Here is a 24,867-nt window from a genome sequence, read left to right as displayed (position 1 = left end):
AGTTTTCTCTTGTAAAGAACCAATAAGAGAGGCCGGACGCTGTGGCTCACGCCTGTAATCCTAGCTCTTGGGAGGCCGAGGCGGGCAGATTGCTCAAGGTCAGGAGTTCAAAACCAGCCTGAGCAAGAACGAGACCCCGTCTCTACTATAAATAGAAAGAAATTAATTGGCCAACTGATATATATATAAAAAAAAATTAGCCGGGCATAGTGGTGCATGCCTGTAGTCCCAGCTACTCGGGAGGCTGAGGCAGAAGGATCACTGGAGCCCAGGAGTTTGAGGTTGCTGTGAGCTAGGCTGACGCCACGGCACTCACTCTAGCCTGGACAACAAAGCGAGACTCTGTCTCAAGAAAAAAAAAAAAAAAAAAAAAAAAAGAACCAATAAGAGAATTACTCATTTAATATCTAAACAATAGTGCTTTATTGATAAAAGGTTAGTTTAAATGGATACAAAATTGCTGTGTAAAATAAGTGTTTTCAAAATACATTTCTATAGGTAGAGATTATCTCTTCGTAAAAGCAATTTTCTGTTAGCAAAAGCGTATATTTGAGTAGCAAAACAAAAGGGGACTTAGAAGTGTAACAGTGCGTGCCCTCCCACCCTGCGTGACCAGCATTAGGTGGCACCTTGTCCTAAACAGCACTTTTACTCAAACATATGCAGGACACACATCAATCACCTCAAGATGTTTTTTTGTTTTTACAACTTTTTCTAGCAAAGTCATTAAATGTCAAAAAACCTAATAATTGAGCATGGATGTACTCTGAAATCATGCAATACTTTTTCTTGGGAAAAACCTCAGTGAACCTCAGCATACAGCTTTTGATCATTCATAATTATGCAACAGTGAGGCAAAGTAAGCAAGACCACCAGATTATTTTCTGTAGTACACCTTCATAACTAAGATTATTTGACCATTTTTTCCAGGCCAAAACAAAAACCCCATCTCATCCTCAGATTAAGATTTTTTCAATCTCAATTCCTCCTATTATAAAATGAAAATACTGACCCAGTTACGCTCCCTCCATAACCGTTGTGTCCTTTCATATATCACTTTCGGGCTTTCAACTTTCCCAGTGTGAATATAAATGATAAAAGTGTACCACAGGAGACACAGGAAGGAAAGGTGAGGGCCAAGGCCAGAGTGCACAGAAAACACCAGGTGTGGCTTCAATTGTGTACACCTGCTGACCAGCCTACACTACAGATTTGACGTACCTTTCACTTCTACATGGCACATGGAGAAATCTGTATTACATAAAATAGAGGAAGTGACAGTACTTGAAAAATAAATGAGACAGTCTGCACATAAAAAAGTGATCACTGCTATTTTACCTCCCATCAGAAAAACATTCAAAAAGTGAATAGTTAAAAGAAACCTAAATCAAGAAAACCTGGTCGGCCTCTGGGCTTCATGGAGCTGAGTTAGTGCAGAAACACTGCTCAATGACAAGCTGGGGGGGTTGAAGGGCCCGTCAGCCAAAGGACCCCAATCTCCATAGCTGAGGCAGATCTTCTACACCCACAGTTACAGAAAATACACTAAAGTGCAGTATAAAATATAAAAAAGTTGGTTTCAGAACAGGTCAATTGCTAATTTTCCTTAAAAATATTTTAAAAATTTAGTTGAGTAAAAATAGTTTCCTGACTCTCATTGTGTAGGTAAGAATTTTAGTTGCAGTATGAAAACTAGAGCTCACAGCTATTTTGATTTTTCTCTGTAACACAGTATAACCAATATTAGTGGAGACACTACAAAAAAGTGGCTTGTGGTGAGTTCTCTGCACAGTGGTCTCAAAAATGACCTAGCATCAGAATCCAGACAGTTCTTAAAATTCACCTCTAAAAGCCTGTTTTAAAGAAGCTATTTAAGTATTAACATACATCTCATTAGATAATTCTATTCTGTTTTACTTGGTTAACGGATAAATGTTATCAACAGTATTGAATTATAGCAGCAGAACTGGTTTTAGGTGTTGTGCACAAACATAAAAGCAAGGAAGTTAGGTCTCCAGTGTGTGCCGTGGTGAGCAAACAGCCTTGCACCTCGTCAGCACATCTTTCTCTAGCTCTAGGCACATGTCTCCACCACTCAGGAACATTCTGGGTAAATCTCAGTGTTTCAGATATAAATCAAGAGTGCTTACCAATGATTAGTCAGTTAGATCAGCTAAATAAAGAAATTCAGTATTAACTATACATGCTGATTCTTAAAAATCAGTTCTAACATTAGGGTTAAGGAAGAAGAAAATAAAAATGAAAGTTTATCTCACAAAAATAAAGTATAACAGCAATGAAATGCAAATGCTAAAAGCACTAGATACAAAAAAAAAAAAGAAACAACACATCAAAAGTTTAAAACAAAATTAAATTTTCAGGCACAGGTTCTGCAAAATGTGGATGGGTAGCCTTCCAACGATCTCATGAAAACGCGCAGCTATATTACCATCTGGAATGTTTTCTTTTTATCCAGGAAAGTGTTTTCTAGAAAAACAAACGAAAACACATTTAAATGGGTAACACAATGTTTGCTTCTCTGATCATCAGCAGTATTACTTTTCTCCTTAACAGAGGGCATAAGCTGAACAAAGGTTGGGTTTATGTGATCACAACATTAAATCAAAACGCCATTTATGAGACTCTTGGAAATTGGAAGTACCACAAAACTAAAAAGTATACAGAAATAAAAATTAATTGTATGTATCTAGAGTAAAATTTTCATAATTTTAAAAGGAAACAAGACCAGAGAAAAGTGGGTAAACATCACTCCCCCCGCCTCAGGAAGCCCCATGCGAGAGGGTCCCTGATTGTTCCCACTGTGCCGCCATTTCTCTGCTCAGACACCAACACCTGGTCATGCAGAATCAGCGCTACAGTTAGGAAGCTGCCACTTGTCTAGTGATGTGACTGCAGGCAAACAGTGTTCAACTCTCGAGCAGCGTCTGGACTCAGCACACGCCCTCAGGACTATTCTGAAGTTTCAACGTGATGATGAAAGTAAAGCAACCAACGTGGGCCCAGGTGGTGGTGATACAGATGTTCCCTTACGAGGACTTACTAAACTGTACACACGTATTTTTGTGTCTTTCCAGATACACACTATATTTTACAATGAACACCTTTCCCAATACAGCTATGCAAGAGTTTGGTGACCAATGTCCCAGGATGTCACTCTTGGTCCTGCATTAACCATCTGTCCTGGAGGCTGCTGGACTCCTTGCCTTCTGTCTAATCTGCCCTGTCACATGTGTCAGCTACCTCAAGTCTCCTCCCCATTTTCATGGACACTCTCATTCTCCCAGAATGAGGTCCCTAAATTGCAGTGGGGACCATCTACCTAGTACCCAGCTTTTCCTCCCCAGATCACTGCTGACTCACACTCTCCTCCAAGCTCTAATCGTATCTCCTGCATGAGATTTGTTTGCCTTCATCCCAGCACCATGTGACTGTTCTCTCCTTGGGACTCTTAGGTCTCTGACCTTTACCTTTCACTCTTCCTCTGGGAGGTGACGGGAGTAGCCACCTGGACAGCTCTGAACACCTACCCTTCCACAGGATGCAGGACAGCAGACATCTGCCCTGAGTCCTGGTGTCTGCAGATACTTATCAAGCAGGGCGGCCAGCGCACACCAGGCTAGACAGCGCAGCACTGTCCTGAGGAGCTGGAAGCCGACCGTCTCCATCAAGAGAACCCTTGCTTACCTACGGCATCGTTCTTCCCCTTCATGGCGTCTTTATTTTATCTGCATAAGCTATTTAAATAATACTTTTTTATTCTCTTTGAAGAGATGTTCTCAGCATTAACAAATTTCCAATTGTAAAACAAAAGTATTTTAATGTGTAATTTTCCTTCTAATGTTAATCATGTTTGTAATCTTAGAAAATATGAAAACCTTTATTAGAAAGAAGGTGGCAAAGCAGTGGCTTCTGTGTTTTAGGAGTGATCCCTTCTCTAAGGCCAGCGATGTTAGTTAATGACAGCTTCAAAAATGCAAAACATTAGTAAGACTTAGGGAGGAAGAAGAGCCTGCCACTGTATTCAAGTTGACATGATACTAACAGGCGTTAGGAACACCTGCTTGGTGTCCAGGTGGTGGACACCAGGGCCTGCCTCCCTGACTTACTAACATGTGCACATCACCTCACACGTGGTGCCCAAGCGCCCCGCTGTCGCCGTCTCCGCCCTGCATCTGCATCTGCATCTGCGCCTGCATCCTCGCAATCATCTCTTGCATGCGGCGGAGCTACAACACAGGACACGGTGGACACGTTATTGGTTTTCACGGTTTGCTGTCTTTGAACATTACTTATGGGTGTTCTATAATTCCTAAAACCTTAACTTTTATGGTTTCCTAAGACAAGACAAAGAGTTAATATACAAGGAATTTTTACAAATCAATAAAAGAATCAATAACTCCATAGGAAGCCAAGTAAACAAGAATATGCATTTCAAGTAGGAAAAAAATTCTCAGAAAATAGAAGCAATAATCAAGGCAAAGAAAATGAGACATTTTTTAACTGAGAATGTGGGAGAGGAATGACAACGCTGGATGGGGAGTGCAAAGGAAAGGTGAACGGGAGCGATTCGGCCTCTGGAGGCAGCGAGGTTCTGACCACGGAACCAGCGAGCCTTTCTCCATCTTCACCCACACCAAACTATTATCACTTCGGTTTGTTCAGAAATGCCTCCAATTTTTCATCAGTTAATTTGTGGTTATGTTTTTAACATTTAAATATTTGATCTGTGTTCAATTAATCTGACCAAAGAAGTGGTTTTTTTTTTTTTTGTTTCCAGAAGGCTGGCACATGATGCTCATGTAATTCACCAAGGAATCTGTCTGCATGCCACCACTCTAGAAGGTCTGAACAGCACCTTTAAGACAGAGCCGTTTCCATATTTCTAATGTACTGCTAGATACCTAGCTGATCAGCCTATCAGGCCTTATGCACAGTGCGGATGACCGATGCTCTCTGATGTTTTCGTGACCAGTAATGTAAGCCTCTTCTCAATAATTCCTGTTTCTCATGCTTATTCTTCAAAATAAGCATTATTTTATCAAGCTCTCCTCTAAAAGAGAAAACTCAGCAAACATATACAACTCTGCTGTGATTTCTGGATTGCGCTCAATTTAGAGAACTGTGATCCTTGTACTAAGTCTTCCTACACACAAAGTTTTGTGTCTATTATAATTGTTAAAAATGTTTTTAGAAGTTTTCTAATTTCTTCCCCCATATAAATGCTACATATTTCTTTTTAAATTTTTTTAAATGGTTGTGAATGGCAGTTCCATTATATTTTCCAACTGGTTATTGTCTATATATGGGGAAACTAATTTTTGACCATTTTACAAAGATAAGTCACATGACTAAGCTCTGTTTCTAAGTCTAGCTAAACATGTAAAGCAGTATGTATGATATACATATATGTGTATATATCACTATGTGTAGGTGCATATATAGTAATGAAATAGATTAGCTATATGTAATATAATCCCCCTCAAAAAATTAAGGAAGGAAAACTATAATCAGCTAATTATAATTAACATGATTGGATGGGAAGTAAACAGCTTCAGTCCTAAGAACAGTGCTGCTGTACTCACTTCAGCTTCCTTTTCCAGCAAGATCTGGTCTTTATTCATGTCCTCGCTCTCCACTTTCCTAAGAGTTGAAAGAAATTACAGTTATAATACTGCAACAAATACAGTAGTTATTTCTGATTACAGACACCCAAAAGAAAAGTCTATATGTAGTTATTTTTCTGATTAAAGACATAAATAAAAAGGGAAGAGAATGATGAAAAAAGGACTAAACATGAAATGGAAAAACGAAGAGACTTCTTACTCTAAGCTGAGGTGACAAAACTTTCATCTTTACCCACTTAAAAAACAGTAAGTATTGCTGGAAGAATACCTTTGAGGTAAGTTACTCTTTGTGAACACAGAGGTAATCATTACATTTAAGAGGAGGATCAGGCCGGGCGCTGTGGCTCACGCCTGTAATCCTAGCTCTTGGGAGGCCGAGGCGGGCGGATTGCTCAAGGTCAGGAGTTCAAAACCAGCCTGAGCAAGAGCGAGACCCCGTCTCTACTATAAATAGAAAGAAATTAATTGGCCAACTGATATATATATATAAAAAAAAATTAGCCGGGCATGGTGGCGCATGCCTGTAGTCCCAGCTACCCGGGAGGCTGAGGCAGAAGGATCACTGGAGCCCAGGAGTTTGAGGTTGCTGTGAGCTAGGCTGACGCCACGGCACTCACTCTAGCCTGGGCAACAAAGCGAGACTCTGTCTCAAAAAAAAAAAAAAAAAAAAAAAAAAAGAGGAGGATCAGGTAAGAGAGTGCAGTGGAGCGGGGGCCGGGGCAAACTACGCATGCGCAGCTGGCCACACGGCGCCTCAGTGCATGCCGGGTCCTGGTCTTGGCCAGACCTGTGTGGCTTCCTGAGAGTGGAATTTTCTTGCTGCCTCAAAAGACCTTTCTTAATGTCTGCTTCCCAAATTGATAACACAATAAACTAGACGTCCATGTGTACCTCACAGGTATACACAAACCCAACAAATTATTAAAATGTGAATATTTTAAGATCTCTGATAAAGAAAATTTTTAATAAATGATGTTTATATGTTCATTAAGCTCTACTCTAAGCAGAGATGTGGTTTTATTAGACACAGATCATAAATCAGGTCACAAAATGGAGACTTGATATAAAAACACATCAGGATGGGAAAGAAGGAAAGGTGAGTGAGGGTGGCTGTAGGAGTTCGCAGGGAGCAGAGCCGCTGCTATGACAGCCGTGGGGAAGTCCCACGCCCTAGGCTCAACCTAATAGGGCACTGTAGTTTCCTAGTGGCAAATAAATCTGACCTCATTACAGAGTGCTGCTTCTGAAGAAGCACCCAGCACAAACCTCTGGGCTTTTCCATCTAAAGCTGTCGTTACGTGCACATTATTTAATCTATCTTCTCTTTATAAGGCTAAACTGCCATACTTTGATGAAATTAGCAGCAACTCTTTTGTAATGTCTTTTGAGTAGAGAACCAAACCATGTTGCTCAGTGGTCAAGAAGGCTGAGCTGGACACATAGAAGAGTGGGGAACAACGTGACTTGGGGTGACACAATACAGAGGGGGACAATGTGACAACCTGCCGCCTCTCTTGAGCCTCTCGGAACGGAAGTTTTCATAGTGGAGGTCCTGGGTCACCTCCTGGAGATCCTGCATGTGGGTGCTGAAAGAGAAGAGAAACGTATCAAAATGGCCACATGCAGATGGCATTTTCATGGGAAAACACAACTAAAAATTACTTAGTAAATTGTCCACAGAGTTACTGGGATTTCAGGATGAAGAGCATGGCTTTGCAAACACATGGTGAGGTGTAGCTCTCCCTCGATACCACAGTCAACAACACACATACCCTCAGCAGGTCTGCACTGAGTAAGTCTTTCCCACTGGACCCTGCCACAGGCACCTCTTGTCCCCGCAGGGGCCACCACCACTGCAGGGAGGCTAACAGACCACGTCTGAAACAAACACTTCGCTAAAAATGTACGGAAATACGCAATTCATGTATTCATGACTTCTTAAGCTTAAAATGTATATATTACTCCACATCAGAAATAGCTGATTAGTTAATGCTATGGAGAAGACTATAAAGATACGGACTAATACTCTGGATCTAAGAGACACAGAACCTTGACCCTTCTCTTCATCTTATGAAACATTCATGCTTTTTAAAACTGCCCAGCTCATTCAAATACTTAAGCAATCAAGAATGGGTGAGCATTACAATACACTCCTATTTACTCAGGATGCAGGGCAACACATTGAGAGATGGCAAAGGGGCGGTTCATACTCCCTCATTTTGAGAAACACTAAAGTGCAAGTTCCCAAACTGTGTCTTTAGCCTCCACACCCCTCTCAACGAAAGGGACTGAACAGTCACGGGTTCAGTCCTCGAGGGGCTGAGTGCACTTTCATTTCTTATACAACTATTGTTATGTTTGCTAAAGCTTGGATGGTAACATCTTACAGATTTTAATTCACTAAAAATTGCTAAACTAAGTCAGATATGGCATGTACAGCAATTTTCAGCTAATCAAAATATACATCAATCACTCTCTGAACTCTTCTGATCAAAGAGGTATTTATTTTAAGCAACACTCTTTCAGCCTCTTTAATCAAGAATAACAGAAATGCATGCATGTTTCTATATGTAAAATTTATTCTGTAAGGAAAAAAGGTCTATTTTTGTAGTCAGGTCTGCTGTAGCTGCTAAAAATAAATGGAAGACTCTCAAGGCTGACCAGGGTCGCCCTGGGAGGCCCAGGCTGATGAGCCTGGGCACTGCCTGTCGGCAGGACTGGAGCAGCTGCTCGGTGCCCTGCAGGACCCTGACCGTTTCCTCACCAGAGCAGGGGCTCTCCCAGACCACATTGTGGGTCTAGACTCCTGTTTGCTTCAAAGATGTGACATCTTAGAGAGCAGGGAGCAGAGGTGCTAAGCTACAGGACACAGGAGAAAGAGGCTAGTTCAGTACTATTACAGAGAGCCCCAGGTGAGGGTCCTTGGCACTGAGCGTTGGCAGTCCCCAGGCCACCGCAGCACTGCAAGAAAGCCCTGCAGATGCACCGTGAAGCTGCTGCTGCACTGCGTGGAGGACACGCACACACGCCCCACGCCAGGCCCTGCAGAGGGAGTGCACGGGACAACTCACATGAGCATTGTCCTCAGCTTCAGGAAGTCGTTATGCTCGGGGTTCTCGACCTCTACAACACCCCAGGGGTAGAGGCGGCCTCTGACCTTCTTCCCTTTGGCTTCAATCAATTGATTGGATCCAACCACAGAGAATGGGATACTGGCCTAGAAAGAGACACACAGGGTAGTCTTTACACAGAGAACCCCAGTGCTCGCTGCAAACAAGTCAATTTGCACAGATTTGGCACACTGCTGTTCACTATGAAATGTAACTGTAAAGCTGGGGCATGCAACATTTTCAAGGGATGGGTGGGATGTTTTCCACATGGGACAAATTATATGGAAACAAATTAAACCTGCAATAAAATTTCTAGGGCTTAGAAAATAGCTATGTCAAGATATAGCTTAAGGCCGGGCGCTGTGGCTCACGCCTGTAATCCTAGCTCTTGGGAGGCCGAGGCGGGCGGATTGCTCAAGGTCAGGAGTTCAAAACCAGCCTGAGCAAGAGCGAGACCCCGTCTCTACTATAAAAACAGAAAGAAATTAATTGGCCAACTGATATATATATAAAAAAAAATTAGCCGGGCATGGTGGCGCATGCCTGTAGTCCCAGCTACTCGGGAGGCTGAGGCAGAAGGATCACTCGAGCCCAGGAGTTTGAGGTTGCTGTGAGCTAGGCTGACGCCACGGCACTCACTCTAGCCTGGACAACAAAGCGAGACTCTGTCTCAAAAAAAAAAAAAAAAAAAGATATAGCTTAAGCAAAAATACCATTGTAATCAAATCTACCCAGCTGATCTTTCAGAGGCCAAGCCTTCTAGGATATTTGGTCCTTTGCCTGCTCTTTCATTTTAAATGCACAGACAACAGGAAACAGGAGCTATTTACACTGTGTATGTGAAGCCAGCTTTTACCTTGAGGAGTCTAGTCTGCTCTTTAAAATCTTCATCTTCATCTGATTCTGCATCAGGTAAGTGATAGATTTTGATGTTATGCTCTTCAATTTCATCCAGAATCTGAAAGAATGACAAAACCAAGATCAACTTTAGCAAGCTGCATATTATTCAAGTCTAACTCCTCTTATTAGAAATATATCAGAATCTGATAAAGGGAATTTGAAGAGATTAAAATAAAAGGGAATATATCAGAATCACAGAAATGTCAACAAAAGAATCAAACAGCTTACTGAAGCTATTTTCAAATGATTTTATAAACTGCTAAAAAGGTATTTATAAGCCTGGGCAAAATAGCAAGACCCCGTCTCTAAAAAATTTCTAAGATGTTAGCCAGGTGTAGTGGTGCGAGCCTGTAGTCCCAGCAACTTGGGAGGCTGGGGCAGGAGGATCACTAGAGGCAAGGAATTCAAGGCTGCAGTGAGCTATGATCGTGCCATTTCAGTCCAGCCTGAGTGACACAGATAAGAGAGACCCGTTCCTTTTTTTTTTTTTTCTTTTTTATAAAGGCGTTTCTGCTTGAATTTTGAGGGATCCTCTATCCAGAATAAACAGTAACGTTAGGAATAAGACACGTCACCTTCAATGTACAAAGGAGAAGGAAGACAAATGACAGCCCCATGGTCACACCACAGTCAGCCTCAAGAAGGGCAGATACCACAGGAGAAACTATAGGCACGAGAAGTTCTAGAGAACAGCAGAGGGGAGAGGCACCCCAGATGGAAAAAATAAATTGGCAAAGGCACAGGAGATGACACATGACATGTGTTCTGGAAATAACAAGAAATTCAAAAGGTCGGAATCTAAGATATCTTGTTGCATAAGGGAAAAAAAAAATTAAGGTGAGTTTCCTGACCACCAGGCTAGGGACCCAGAGGTCTGGATTTTATTCAAAAGGCAGCAAAGCACCCAGCAGTGAAATAGCACAATCTGATCTATCAACCAGGCAGTAGAATGCCGAGGGAGTGTGGGGTGGCAGAGAGGAGGAAAAACTGGGCTGGCGCTGAAATAAGAAGTCATAAATAAGTCAAACAATTAAAAATCCAGTCCTAGCCAGGCACAGTGGCTCAACCCTAGCACTCTGGGAGGCTGAGGCGGGAGGACTGCTTGAGCTCAGGAGTTCGAGACCAGCCTGTGGAAGAGCAAGAACTCGTCTCTACTAAAAATAGAAAGAAATTAGCCAAACAACTAAAAACAGAAAAAATTAGCCGGGCATGGTGCCGCATGCCTGTAGTCCCAGCTACTTGGGAGGCTGAGGCAGAAGGATTGCTTGAGCCCAGGAGTTTGAGGTTGCTGTGAGCTAGGCTGATGCCACGGCACTCTGGACCAGGCAAAAGAGTGAGACTCTGTCTCCAAATAAAATAAAATAAAATAAGACAATGTAGAAGAATATTAATTAAAAACAAACAAACAAACAAACAAAAAAAAAGCAAATAAAAACCTAGTCCCTAAATGCCCACCACGCTGGACGCTCTATTACGCACCAGGCAAGCTGGGGCTCTGCTTGCTCTCACTCCAGGACTTAGGCCATTAAAGGAAGAGAATAAGAGCAAAGTGAGTGGAAAACTCTCCCACCTCAAACTCTGTACTGTATTTGTCCTTTGGTTCTGAGAATGAAAATCCTTAATGTAGTCTCTTGGGCCTTGCACGGTCAAGGACCTTGGTCTCCATACAATGCCTGCACTAATTCAGAACTTCAGAAAAGACCCTTCCCCTCCACTACATCCTTTACTTTGTAACCTAACCTTCAGTCTTATAAATCCTTACCCCTAAATAGGAGAAGCCAGCTCACTCTTGAGAAGACTGAGCAGTGGGCAGGAACTTGCTCTCCGGCCTGCATTCCATGGCCCCTTTCCTGGTCTATTGTCCATCCCTTCTGACCCTGTATTTTGTCTTAAGCTGAATTCATAAAGACAGAGCCTTGACTATGGAGAAGAGATATGAGAAACATTTAGTAAGCAGACTCTTTAAGATTGGAAGAGAGGAGAAAGAAAGATGAATCAAAAAAAAAAACTTACACATTTCTCAGTCTGGGTGATTGCAAGAATTATGGGACCAATTAAAGGGACAGGGAACTTAGAAGGACAAGAGTTCATCAGAGAGGAAAAGAGGATTCCTGTTTGTACACATAGTTCACATAAAGAAATAAGATACTTGGAAGGGAAACGCAAAAGACACGGATATAATGTGACCAAGGAATGCTGACTGTTAGGGATCAGGAAGGTGGAAAAACAGGCAGACAGCAAAATACACACAGGGCATAGCAGCCAAGGAGGGGAAGCTTCAGGAGCAGAACTGGCCAATCGTGGCACTCTCCACAGGGAAGGCCCACCCGTGAGGACAAACTGCTGGCCAAGCCCAGGGTAGGACACCTATAAGCTGGGTGTCCGGAAACCAGAGTGAAAGGATCCTGGAGAAGGTATTTAACAACTAGGACATGTCTGACTAAAATAGGAGAGGCTGGTAGGAGGCAAGAGGTTCTTCTGGATGAGGCAGAATGAAAAAAACCCATGGACATATAGGAAGAAATCATAGAGTGATAAAAGAGACTGTGAAAGAAGGAATAAATGCTCTAAGTATTTTAATTCATCTCAGACTTTCTAACTGAGCACTGAAGGTTTTGGATATAGGATTAGGGATTAAAATTAGAGTATTCTAACCCTGAATCCCCCCTTCCTCTACCTTAATGAAATTTAATGTAAGCATATAAAAGGTGAAGTTTCCTTAATTAGGAACTGCAAAAATACTGTCAAGCATAAAAATGTCTAAGCTTTCAGGGACTCTTCCAAGGCCCTGAATACTTCCTAAAAAACTGGCAGAACTTGAGCTAATAAAGGAAAAAGCTGACAAATTACATTAAAAACTCTGCCATAGCAAAAGACACAAGAAATATGTGAAAACACAGAAGTCAAACTAGGAGAAATCATTTGCAAAGAGAGAGTGAAAAGTGAAGAGACAGTGCAAAGAGAATTAATTTTTTTTAATTCTTTAAAAAAATTAAAGAATATCTGTTAAATCGATTAAAGAAGCAATAAAAAGTGATAAAAAAAAAATAGCCAAAGCCCTACAACATGAGAGAACACTCCAACCAGTATTAAATACCAGGACAGACTCACGCCAGCAAGGAAGAAACTACAAATTAAAAATGGGATACAATTTCTCACATGACAAACACTTTACAAGAACTGGTCACATATCCAGGATAGTTACAGGGGGTGGAGAGAAGAGTATGTTTCGGGAATGTAAATTATTACAAATTTATTCTGGGGGAAATTTAGCCATCTTTCAAAAATTTAAATGTGCATTTACTTCCTAAGAATTCATCTGACTCACACAATCGCGAGAAGACAGATGTGTACCAATGTTCATAACAATAATTACTCAACACATGTTACTGAAGGTCTACTATATGCTAGGTACTATTCTGAACTCTTGCAGTACATGAGTGACCAAGGCCAAAATTCCTGATCTCAGAACCCAGGGGCAGGCAATGAGAGGGCATTACCCACCCAGACATCTGGGAGAACTGTCCAGGCAGAGAGTGTCACAGCAAAAAGGTTCTAAGATAGGAATGCATCTGGTCTGAGGAACAGCAAGGTGACAGAAAATGTGTTCAGAGATTAAAAGGAGCCAGAGCAAACAAGCCAAAAAACCATCAATAAGGAATTGGCCAAACTGCTGTGTATTCATACAGTGGAATACTGTGAATCTACCGGAATTATAGCAGAGATATAGATCATGAGGTTTAAATATATTTTTTTTAATTGAATAGTCAAACGGCAGAGTAGTATTACAGTAGGATTCTATTCTATGAAAATAAAAACATAAATAGACTATGTTCTGGAAGGATATATGTTTAACTGTTAACAGATGCTGTTTCTGTGGATAATTACAGGTTAGGGATGGGGGTCTTGCTTTGTTTCCCAGGCTGACTTCAAACCTCTGGGCTCAAGTGATCCTCCTACCTCAGCCTCCAGCTGGGATTGCAGGTGTGAGCCACTGTGCCTAGCTAGGAATTCTTATTTTCAGAGTTTAGCATATATAAACTGTTTGGACTTTCTTAAGGAGCAATCAGAAAATAATTAAGAAAATACATAGCAGAAAGTCAACAAAGAGGCTTTACAGACACACAGAAGACAGCACTAAAACAGGGGCACCGGAGAGGACAGGTCAGTGTGGGGGCTGCGAGGCGCATCAACCGGCCGGCAGCTGCAGTGTGGCACCTTCGCAGATACGACACAGGGATATATGGTTCAGTGGATCTTTTCCAGTCAAGTATTTAGGTAAAATAATAAAACTTCCTGGAGAGATCATACTTCCATATTTGTGTCATTTACCTAACACATCATGGAATCACTTTGCACTTGGCTACTTACTCATTGAGAGTATTTTTATCTAAGAATTTAAAGAACAGAAATTTGGTACCTTCACGAAAGCAAAATATTAAAAAATAACTGTTAGGTGGTCCTAAAAAAACACCACCAAAATGCAGGACCAATGCCTCTCCGTGCCTGAGCAGACTGATGGCATCTGTGGATATACTCCTCCCCTCCCCTCCCGGGTAGCTGGCTCCCAGTCGCCCCAAGGGAGGACAGGAGGCTGGCCTTGTACTCACCCTTTTCTTCAGTCGCTCTCGCTCCTTCAGAGTGAGAGTGTCGGCTTTTGCAATGACAGGCACGATATTCACCTTATTGTGTATTGCCTTCATAAACGCCACATCTAAAGGTTTAAGTCTAAAAATAATTTTAGAAGTGTCACATATTTAGGGGAAAAATGAGGTCACGCAAAAATTTTTTCTCTTGCAAAATTATCTTAATTCTTAAAGTATACAGTTTGGGGGCAACTTGCAACCCGAGGTAGTGCAGAGGTGTCCACAGTAAGCAACTGCTTACCCATGCCCAAAAGGCGAAAGGAAGTAAAAGCAACAGTGCACCCTGTTGTCAATGATGTGCCGCCTGTTCAAGCCACTCTCATCGTGCAGGTACCGTTCAAACTGCTCGTCAATGTAGGAGATAATTGTCTTAAAACTGAGAGAAACACAAACATCGATTATGGGATACAAAAGACAGGTGTCCCTAATTGCAAAGGAAAACAACTCTTTTCCCTCCTCCACACCTCCGACCAAACATATATAATTTAACAATCCATTTTTAAGATGAGACTCCTAGATTTGGCAAAGTGGAGGTTTCTGGAAACTGTGCCAAGCGTAACTTTCCCTTAGTGCTAGGAGTCAAACGCCTGGATGGAACAGGTTACGAAGCACCCGACAGCCAGTGACGACAGAGAGCTACCAATGCTTTCAAGGAGTGTGACTAGGAAGGGGCAGAGGGGAAGGGTGGTGGCAGTGGACATGGGTCAGGAGCAAGGTCACTTGAGATGTGAAACATGATGGAAAGAAGAGAAATTCCTGATGCAGGAGGAAGACAGAAGAAGGATCTTTCCCCTTGCTTCCCTTTTCTCACCCAGTGTTAAAACACTGATGCTTTATGGGAGTAGAACCAGGAGAGAGTCTGTACAACAAAAAGGGTATTTTCTGCACAGTACAAGTGACAGACTGCTCTATCTTCTACTTCTTCATTTCCTTACTTGTGAAAAGGATACCAAGGAGCAGTCACTGACAGGCATTGTGTCTTGAATGACTCCCACCCATAAGGATATATTATAATAATATCTTGTCCACTGGCCACAGTTCAAATTAATGTGTTTCAATTTTACTAGCAATCTATGGATGTTAGGCTTTGGGATCTCAGATCTCATTAGATTGTTCTTACAGAAAAAACACTTTACTACTCATTTTCTATAAAGTTCCTTATTTAAAAAGTCTACATTTAATGTGCTTTAAATTGTATCACTGTTTTACTATAAACTGTACCCCAAACCTAATAATCACTGATTAACACTATCTATAAATTTAACAAATCAGAACAAATAAACGTAAACAAATGTCTGTGCACGCACCAATCCCTGCAGTTAATGGCGTCGCCATAGCCAGGGGTATCCACCACCGTCAGTCGCAGCTTGACCCCCCGCTCTTCAATCTCAACTGTTGAAGCTTCAATTTGGACAGTTCTTTCTATTTTTTCTAGAGAAGAAATAAACTTAATAGAGAACACTGCTAAACAGTACGCAAAGAAGAAAAATTACCTATTATTAATATTCTTACAACAAATGACTTAGAAGTTTACTACATCTCTGTGGAGGTAGCTTCTCAGAAAATAACATAAGGATTGTATAAAAAATGATCCCAGAGTCAGAAAGGGAAATGTCAAAGCTAAGATTAATGTGCTGCTTGGGAAAGTAAGAAATGCCAATATTAAAAATTATAACTTCTGGTTGGGCGCGGTGGCTCACGCCTATAATCCTAGCACTCTGGGAGGCCAAGGCGGGCGGACTGCTCGAGGTCAGGAGTTCAAAACCAGCCTGAGCAAGAGTGAGACCCCGTCTCTACTATAAATAGAAAGAAGTTAATTGGCCAACTAATAGATATTGAAAAAAAATTAGCCGGGCATGGTGGTACATGCCTGTAGTCCCAGCTACTTGGGAGGCTGAGGCAGCAGGATCGCTTGAGCCCAGGAGTTTGAGGTTGCTGTGAGCTAGGCTGATGCTACGGTACTCACTCTAGCCTGGGCAACAAAGCGAGGCTCTGTCTCAAAAATAAAAATAAAAATAAAAAAATCATAACTTCTGTTCTTAGGATAAAGAAAACAGTTTATGAATTCATTTAAAAATTGAACTAAAAAATATCTGTGAAAGGGGTACCTGTCTTCTTGTGGCAGCCCATCTGCTAGGCTCTGACTTTGTGTGTTTAATTCACTCAACGAGCACTTACAGATGCTGGTGTCCTGCACTGGAACACTCAACAGGAGATGAACCAGTCAGATACCATCTATTAATACAGCAATCTTCTATGTATATGGCCTTTCTAATGACATAGAACAATCTCATTTGATCCTGCCATCAAATGTGTAACACAACCAGAAAGTATATTTTTCAGGCAAAGAAAAACACTCAGAGAGGATGGATCCATGAATGTGTGTCAGAGAAAATCTACAACCAAGCTCCAAAGACCTCGGGTGCAGTATATTTCCCCACCTAAGTGATATTTTCCTTGTAGTCAAAGCTGAACAAGAACAAACAGAACACAGAGCTAAGGCATAAAACATTAACCATGCACACTTTAGCAACTGCAAGTAGAATCACACTTACAGTAACTTAGGAATTTTTTTTTACCTGCAGCTCCAGGTATGATTCTTTCTGGGTAGAGATCAGTCAAGAAGAGGCTATTTATAAGAGTCGATTTTCCTAGACCTGATTCTCCTTTAAAAGAAAATGAAAACTCTGTCATGACCTTATCTATGTGACAGTTAAATATGCTGAGTGTTTACGAAATGCCTGGTATCAGGTTAAGAACCTCACAAACATCATTCTCTGTACTCCATCCGATGACTATGAATTAGGTACTACCCCTACCATCCCTGTTTCACAGAGGAGAAATGGACGCTCAAAGCTCCATAAGCTGCCCAAGATCAGAGAGCTAACCAGAGCAGGGTCGCAATTTGAGCTTGGGTGTGTGGAACTCCAGAACTGTACGACGTACTATCAGAAACACAATTTCATCTCTTCACAAATGTGTGGAATGAACTTTAGAGTTTGGTCTTTATTTTATGACAAATAGAATGCAAAGCAGGTTTTCAATTTTAAGTTCTGCTCATCATTAAGCCTATCATATTTCCAGAAAACCAAACATACCTATCCAACCATGTCAACAGTGCTTCTGCTCTCAGAGCTGTGGTAAAGAGTAAGGACAGAGCCTGTTGTCTGGTGGACTTACCTGCACACATTTACTCTGCAACCTTCCCCTTCTAACATGCTGCCACCCTGTCTTTTCCTGTTTTACACACTGCCGTTTCCCATCATTGGCAACTGTCACATATCAGGCAACCTCCCTGCTCACACCACTGAGTATAACATGACCAATTCAGGCAACACATATCCATCCATTTAACAAGTTAAGTGTACCTATTCAACTATTCTAACTATATATTCTGCATATTTGAAATTTAACTTCAAAGAAGATGCAAAATACCAAAATAAACTTTACATTTGAAGGAAGCATAAACAAATTCTATTGCTTCACTGTAAGTTATCATCTAAGGGTTAATTTTGCATGGAGAGGTACTTCTGACCTTAGTACTAGGTAGCATTTGGCACTGGACTGTCCCCTGGACATCTCAGTTTGATCCTCCCTCTGCTAAATCCTGTACAGCGTAAGTATGTATCTGTTTTTAAAATCAATGTTTCTGCGAACAGTAGTGCAACAGCCCCAGCTACTCAGGAGGCTTGAGGTGGGAGGATCGCTCCAGCCTGGGAGTTTGAGACCACCCTGGGAAACATAGTGAGATCCCATTTCTTAAAAAACAAAGCAAAACAAAGCAAAACAAAGCAAAAATCGACAACTGGTTTTGAATCTTTAGAGGGTATAACAAAAAGTCTATTTCTGGGAAAATCAAGAATAAGTGAGTATGAAACGTGTAGAGATATACAAAATTAGGCCTGCACTTTAGATTGCAATTTTCATAGATGAAAAGGACAAAACTAGAATTGTGTGTTGAATGTGAAAACAGAAAATTCCTACTATCCCACCATCGAGTTATCCTTTTAATAAACTGTCCAGCAATGCTCCTTTACATTTTTACTCCATTTAAAGGGGATTCTGCAAATATTTGCCAAGTATTTTCTGTGTGCCTGGCACAGGGCTAGGCACTGGGATGTGACATGGAACAGAAAGTCCTTGCTCCCACAGAGCCTGGCAGCTAGCAGGGAGAGGACAGGCAAACCAGCGCACGCCCTCTCATCACCCAGAGTGGCGACAGCTGCAGGCAACAGCTGAGAAGGACGCTGTCCACAGAAGACAGGTGAGCAAAGGCATCTGCGACAGCTTCTTTTAAAAAAGCAGTCGTAATCTCTCACTGGCTACTTCCAAGTCATAAATCTTAATTTTAAGGGTATACATGATTTGCTTGTGAACTCAGAACATGATGCACCTCTTGGGCTGAATTCCTGAGAGTGCCCAGCCCTGCTCCACCTTCACTAGTGACTCCGTCCTGGCCAGGGATCTTGCAAATGGGTGTCAATAACTGGGGGAACAAGACACAGGAGGAGAGATTTGGGTTGGTATAAATCCAGCACCATCCAAAACACAATGGGGTGTGTTTTAGTCTACAATCGTAACAAAAAAAATTTTTAAGTGCCAGAATTAATGTAGTTATCCTTTAAAACTTGTGATAGCTGGCTGGGCGTGGTGGCTCACGCCTGTAATCCTAGCGCTCTGGGAGGCTGAGGCGGGTGGATTGCTCGAGGTCAGGAGTTTGAAACCAGCCTGAACAAGAGTGAGGCCCAGTCTCTACTATAAATAGAAATTACTTGGCCAACTAATATATATATAGAAAAAATTAGCTGGGCATGGTGGTGCATGCCTATAGTCCCAGCTAATATATATACAAAAAATTAACCGGACATGGTGGCGCATGCCTGTAGTCCCAGCTACTTGGGAGGCTGAGGCAGCAGGATTGCTTGAGCCCAGGAGTTTGAGGTTGCTGTGAGCTAGGCTGACACCACGGCACTCACTCTAGCCTGGGCAACAAAGTGAGACTCTGTCTCAAAAAAAATTAAATAAATAAATAAATAAATAAAACTTGTGATAGCAAAGATGGGAAGTATTCAGAGTTTACAAAATGGCCCATAGTTTCTTGATTACAAAGAAATACAACAGTATTAGGCACAGTGGTATCACAATAAAAAATATACACAGGGTAAGAAAAAGTTAAATGCCATCAGGCAAATTGTCACATTCAGTTTTAGATTTGAATCTGAAGTTTCGAGTTTTTAAAACCTAGGCTAAAAAATAAAATGGCAAAATTTAGGCTAAGCCAGCAATGCTAAGGAGAAAAAAAAAAGCTTCTGGATCTGGGGAAATCTCTCTTCACATTAATTTTTTCGATTTTCGTGCAACAAGAGATCATGAAACTGCTTTCTCAAACATGCAACGAGGGCCTTTTTCAGGAGGCCCCAGACCAGTAGAAGTCTAAGTGGTCAGCTTTTTTACTCATCCAAACAACTCCTCTCAGAGCTGGACACAATGGCAGGGAGGCGCTGAGAGCAAGTGAGGTCACACAGGCCCCACCAAGGTCCCACTGCCACCCCAGGCTTGTATGCCCTTAGGACGGAATACCCACATCACACACATGCTCACAGCCACACTGACACCAGCATATTTTGGCTTAAAGGCCAATTTTCATTTTCTTAGCTTAGTTCTCAGGTGCTTGTTCTGTGATCTTCTCGAGAATTTGATCATACTAACAACCTATTAACTTTCTGTCAGGTAATACATCTGACAATAAGCTGCGTATTTTTAATCTTGCTTTTCTTATATTAATAAATTAAGCCGTCATCCAACATAAATGTGACTGAGATAACAATTTAATACAAGTGGTCACCATTTGACAAGAATCTTCAGCAACACGGTCACCAAGTTCTCTCACGGACAATCTCCCACTGGGCTTCCTTCACTCACGTCTCTAAACCAGTCATCTGTGGTTATAGAACCCCTTGAAGACTGTTGCCCAAACATTTGTAATTTGTTTGCATTGATCAGGCATTTTGTGAACTTGCCTGTTTGTTTAGAAGTCTGTCACAATCTAAAAAACTATGGCTTTCCTCTTCAATAATTTCTCATTTATCAGTTATATACACTGATGTTTTCCTGAAATACCACTTTGCTTGAGCTAATAGTACAATTTAAAAGTTGTGGGTTTTTGTGGTTAATGTTCTAGCTCTGTTTTTCACAACCTATCTAACTCTCAACTCCTTACCTGCTTTCTTTTAAATCGACTTTATTGAGGTATAATTTACATGTATTAAAATATACCCATTTGAACTGCAGTGTTTAATTAGTTTTGACAAAAGTACATGCTTCAAGGTAACCCAACTCCACTCATGATAAGAGTATTTCCATGACCCTAAAGAATCCCAATGTATTCCAATGGCAGCCTCTGTACTAAACCTGAATTCATTAAACACCTACCCTGCTTCAAAAAAAAAATTCCAATGTATAACTTAGTCAATTTCACCCACTCCAGCCCCACTGCAGACAAACACCAATCTGCTTTCTTTCACTACAGATTGGCTTTGCTTATTCTAACACTTCACATAAATGGTGTCAAACACATGGTCTGTTTCGTGCCTGGCTGTCTCTGCTCAGCATACCTCTGAGATTAATCCATGGTATTGTATCCGAGGCTTCTTTGTACTGCTGAGCAATATTCCACTGTGTGGACACACCACCATTTGTTAACCCACTCTCCTGCTGTTAGACATCAGTGCTGTTCCGGTTTGGGGTTACTTTGAGAAAAGTGGCATGAACATTCATATTCAAGTCTCTGTGGACATTTTCCTTTTGTTTATTTTTGTTTTGCTTTAGAGACAGGGTCTCTCTCTGTCACTTGGGCTAGAGTAAAGTGGTGTCATCAGAGCTCACTGTAACCTACAACTCCTGGACTCAAGTGATCCTCCTGTCTCAACTTCCCACATAGCTGGGACTACAGGAGTGTACCACCATGTCTGGCTAACTTTTAAATTTTTTGTAGAAACAGGGTCTTGCTATGTGGGTCAGGCTGGTTTCTACAACCTCAACTTCCTGGCCTCAAGCAATTCTTCTGCCTTGGCCTCCCAAAGTGCTAGGATAACAAGTGTGAGCCACCGCACCCAGCCTTTCATTTTTTTTTTTTTTAATTTTCTGGTCTAACACAGAGTAGAATCTGTTGACATTTTCATTTCTCTTGGGTAAATATCTATGAGTGGGACCGAAGGGTCATAACTATTAAGAAGGTAAATTTTAAAATTAGCTGGGTGTGGCTAATTAGACCAGCACTTTGGGAGGCTGAGGCAGGAGGATCATTTGAGCCCAGAAATTGAGGTTATAGTGAGCTATGATGACACAACTGCACTCTAGCCTGGGAAACAGAATGAGACCTTGTCACCAGGTAAAGAAAAAAATTCTATAACCTCACTGATTTTCTGTTTTATATACTACAAGATAGGCATGTTTAAAATTCCTGTTTAGATTTCTCTTTCTTTTTTTTTTTTTTTTTTTTTTTTTTTTTTTTTTGAGACAGAGTCTCGCTTTCTTGCCCAGGCTAGAGTGAGTGCCGTGGCGTCATCCTAGCTCACAGCAACCTCAAACTCCTGGGCTCAAGCGATCCTCCTGCCTCAGCCTCCCGAGTAGCTGAGACTACAGGCACGAGCCACCATGCCCGGCTGATTTTTATATTATATATATTAGTTGGCCAATTAATTTCTTTCTATTTTTATGGTAGAGACGGGGTCTCGCTCAGGCTGGTTTTGAACTCCTGACCTTGAGCAATCCGCCCGCCTCGGCCTCCCAGAGTGCTAGGATTACAGGCGTGAGCCACCGCGCCCGGCCTAGATTTCTCTTTCTTCTATCAGATTTTGCATCATGTGTTTTGGAGCTCTGTGTGTTTTGCTGAGCTGATTGATCCCTTTACCATTATGATGCACACTTCTTTATCTTTGGTAACATTTCAAGAGCAGACTGGAAGCCTATTCTGCCTGTATTAACACAGCCGCTTCAGCTTTCTTATGATTGGGGTTTGTATAGCTTTTCACTATTTTATTTTTTAACTTATTTTGTTTGTACATTGAAAATGGTTTTTTGTAGACAATATAAGGTCATTACCCATTCTGATTATCTCTGCTTTTTACTTGGGGTGTTTTAGTCTATTTACATACAACTGTTGACATGGCTGTGCCAGGTCTATGAATTTGCCATCTTTTTTCTATTAGTCTCATCTCTTTTCTTTCCTTTTCCTGCCTTCTTGTGGACTGAGTACTTAATTCTGTATTCTAGTTTATCAATGCTATTGGCTTTTAGCCCAATGCTTGGTTTTTTAGTGGTTGCTTTGGAGTTTACGACATTCACCATTAACACAGCAGTCTTCATTTAAATGACATTCCATCACTTCACATCAAACGTGATGTTTACAACAGTACACTTCTTTCTATTCTTCTTCCTGTCCTCTGTGCTATCCTTATTAATTTTATTTCCAGATGTTATTTTTGTTCTAAACAGTCAACTATCTTTGAAAGAAATTAAAATGCCAGAAAAATCTTTTGTATTTATCAACATATTTGCCATTTACAGTGCTCTCCATTCCTTAACATAGATCGAATTTCCATCTGGAATCCTTTTAACCAGAAGAACTTCATTTCATCTTTCTTGCAGTGCAGGTCTGACAGTGACAGATCCTCTTAGCTTATCTGCCTGAAAGTATCTTTATTTCATCTTCATTTTTAAAGGATATTTGTGATGAACACAGAATTCTAGTCTGATGGTTTTATTCCTTCAGTACTTTAAAAATGTCATTCCCTTATAGAGGATTGCTTCATTTATAAAGTATTGTTTCTGATAAGTCAGTGGTCATTCTAACCTTGATTCTCTGTAAGTAATGTTTCCTCTCTTTGTTCTAGTTACTTCTCAGACTTTTCTCTTCATCTGCTTAGCTTTTCTTTAGGTTTAGTATACTTAGCGTTTCACCAGTAGTTTCTGGCAAATTGTTATAATGTGTCTTGGTGCAGTTTTCTTTACATTCATATTTACGTGGCCTCGTATTTGTTGAGCTTCTTGGATTTATGCATTTACAATCTTCACCAGCTTTGGACAATTTCTGGGCCTCATTTTTTGATAAATTTTTTGCCCCTCTTTCTTCTCTGTGAATATAATTATCTATTAGGACTGCTTATAGTGTACTAGAGGCCACTGAAGTCTTATTCAAGTTCTTGTTCTTTTTCCAGCTTTTCCTTTTCTGCGCTTTATAGTCTGTTTACTTATTTATTTTTCAGACAGGGTATCACTCTGTTGCCCAGGCTGGAACACAGTGGTATGATCATATCTCACTGTAACATCCAATATCTAGGTTCTAGCAATTCTCTGCCTTGGCCTCCCAAATAGCTAGGACTATAGGTACGTGCTACCACACTCAGCTAACTTTTTAAAAAATTTTTTGTAGAGACAGGTCTGACTATGTTGTCCAGGCTAGCCTCAAATTCCTGGCCTCAAGTGATCTTCCTGCCTCAGTTTCTGAATTGCTGGCATTACAAGCATGAGCCACTGCGCCTGGCTTTTGTACTTTAGTTTAGATACCTTCGTTTGCCCTTTTTCTCTGTACTGTGTAATCTGCCGTTAGGCCTATCCTGAAAATTTTTCATTTCAGATGTTGTATTTTAATCTTTAGAAGTTCAACTTGATTTTTTTTTGTATTTTCCATTTATCTCATTACATTCATGTTTTCCTTTAAATACAGGAGCACATTTAAAATAGTAAGAGTTCTTGTTTGCCAATTCTATCATCTCTGGATCTGTTTCTATTATCTGATATTTCTCCTGATTATGTACATTTTTTTTGCTTCTTTGACACCACAGAATTTATTAGATGTTAGATATTATAAATGTTACACTGTAAATGCTTGGATTTTGATGTCTGAGTTTAATGTTATCACTCTGCCCTAGCAAGTAGTTAACTATTTGCCAATGAACTTGATCCTTTCGAGGCTTATTTATGAGCATTGTCTGGGAGGCTTTAGAACAGCCTTTATGTCTAGCTGAGCCTACTCCCAGGCCAAAATTTTCTGGAATTTCTACTAAATAGCCTGCGCATTTAGTAAAATTTCTCGTTTGGATGACTGAAGCACAAACATTTCCCTGCCACATGAGCTCTCTGATCCTGAGCAGTCTCCAGTTCGGTTTACAGTCTCCTGGTTATATATGATCCAGCTTCATGGAATCTTACCCCCACTCATATGCTGTTTGTTCAGCCAAGGTTTCAATAGGATCGCTAGTGCATATTTCTGGAGTTCTTTATCTTTTATGGAACTCTGCCCCAATATCACAGGTCCCAGTCATGTCAGTGTCCCTGAGCTGTGATCTGTCACCTCAGCCCTGTGAGACCGCTGTGCTCCTGATTTACTTTCCCCATGGCAGCGCAGGTAAATGGCAGAAAGCCAGAGTGACTTTATAGTCATATAATTTGCTTTCTTTCACTTAAGGATCAAAATCCTGCATTGCCTGTGGTCCAATATGTTAAAGGAGCTGTTTCATATATTTTGTCCAATCTTCTAGTTATTCATGTTAGGAGGGCTTCTCT

At 41.0% G+C, this 24,867-nt stretch overlaps 1 protein-coding gene across 4 annotated transcripts in view; it reads right to left on the bottom strand.

The window, feature by feature from the left end:
• Positions 1-399: 399 nt before the first annotated feature.
• SEPTIN2 (septin 2) overlaps positions 400-24,867 on the bottom strand; it is a 35,076-nt gene continuing 10,608 nt past the window's right edge. For 3 of the 4 annotated variants that reach the window (XM_020288088.2, XM_020288087.2, XM_076006127.1), the window contains exons 4-13: positions 16,881-16,967; positions 15,609-15,732; positions 14,543-14,677; positions 14,266-14,383; positions 9,612-9,713; positions 8,717-8,862; positions 7,148-7,231; positions 5,604-5,661; positions 4,145-4,247; positions 400-2,487 (exon numbers count right to left, since the gene is read on the bottom strand). In XM_020288088.2, coding sequence (XP_020143677.1) covers positions 4,146-4,247; positions 5,604-5,661; positions 7,148-7,231; positions 8,717-8,862; positions 9,612-9,713; positions 14,266-14,383; positions 14,543-14,677; positions 15,609-15,732; positions 16,881-16,967 — 956 coding nt within the window. In that variant the 3' untranslated portion in view covers positions 400-2,487; position 4,145. Of the gene's footprint in view, positions 2,488-4,131; positions 4,248-5,603; positions 5,662-7,147; positions 7,232-8,716; positions 8,863-9,611; positions 9,714-14,265; positions 14,384-14,542; positions 14,678-15,608; positions 15,733-16,880; positions 16,968-24,867 lie in introns of all 4 variants that reach the window. The other variant, XM_020288089.2, reaches the window with a different exon arrangement.

This window comes from Microcebus murinus, chromosome 8, assembly GCF_040939455.1.
Source record: "Microcebus murinus isolate Inina chromosome 8, M.murinus_Inina_mat1.0, whole genome shotgun sequence".
Classification (NCBI taxonomy): domain Eukaryota; kingdom Metazoa; phylum Chordata; class Mammalia; order Primates; family Cheirogaleidae; genus Microcebus; species Microcebus murinus.
The sequence above is the reverse complement of the archived record's forward strand: the minus strand, read 5'-3'. Positions and strand labels throughout refer to the sequence as shown.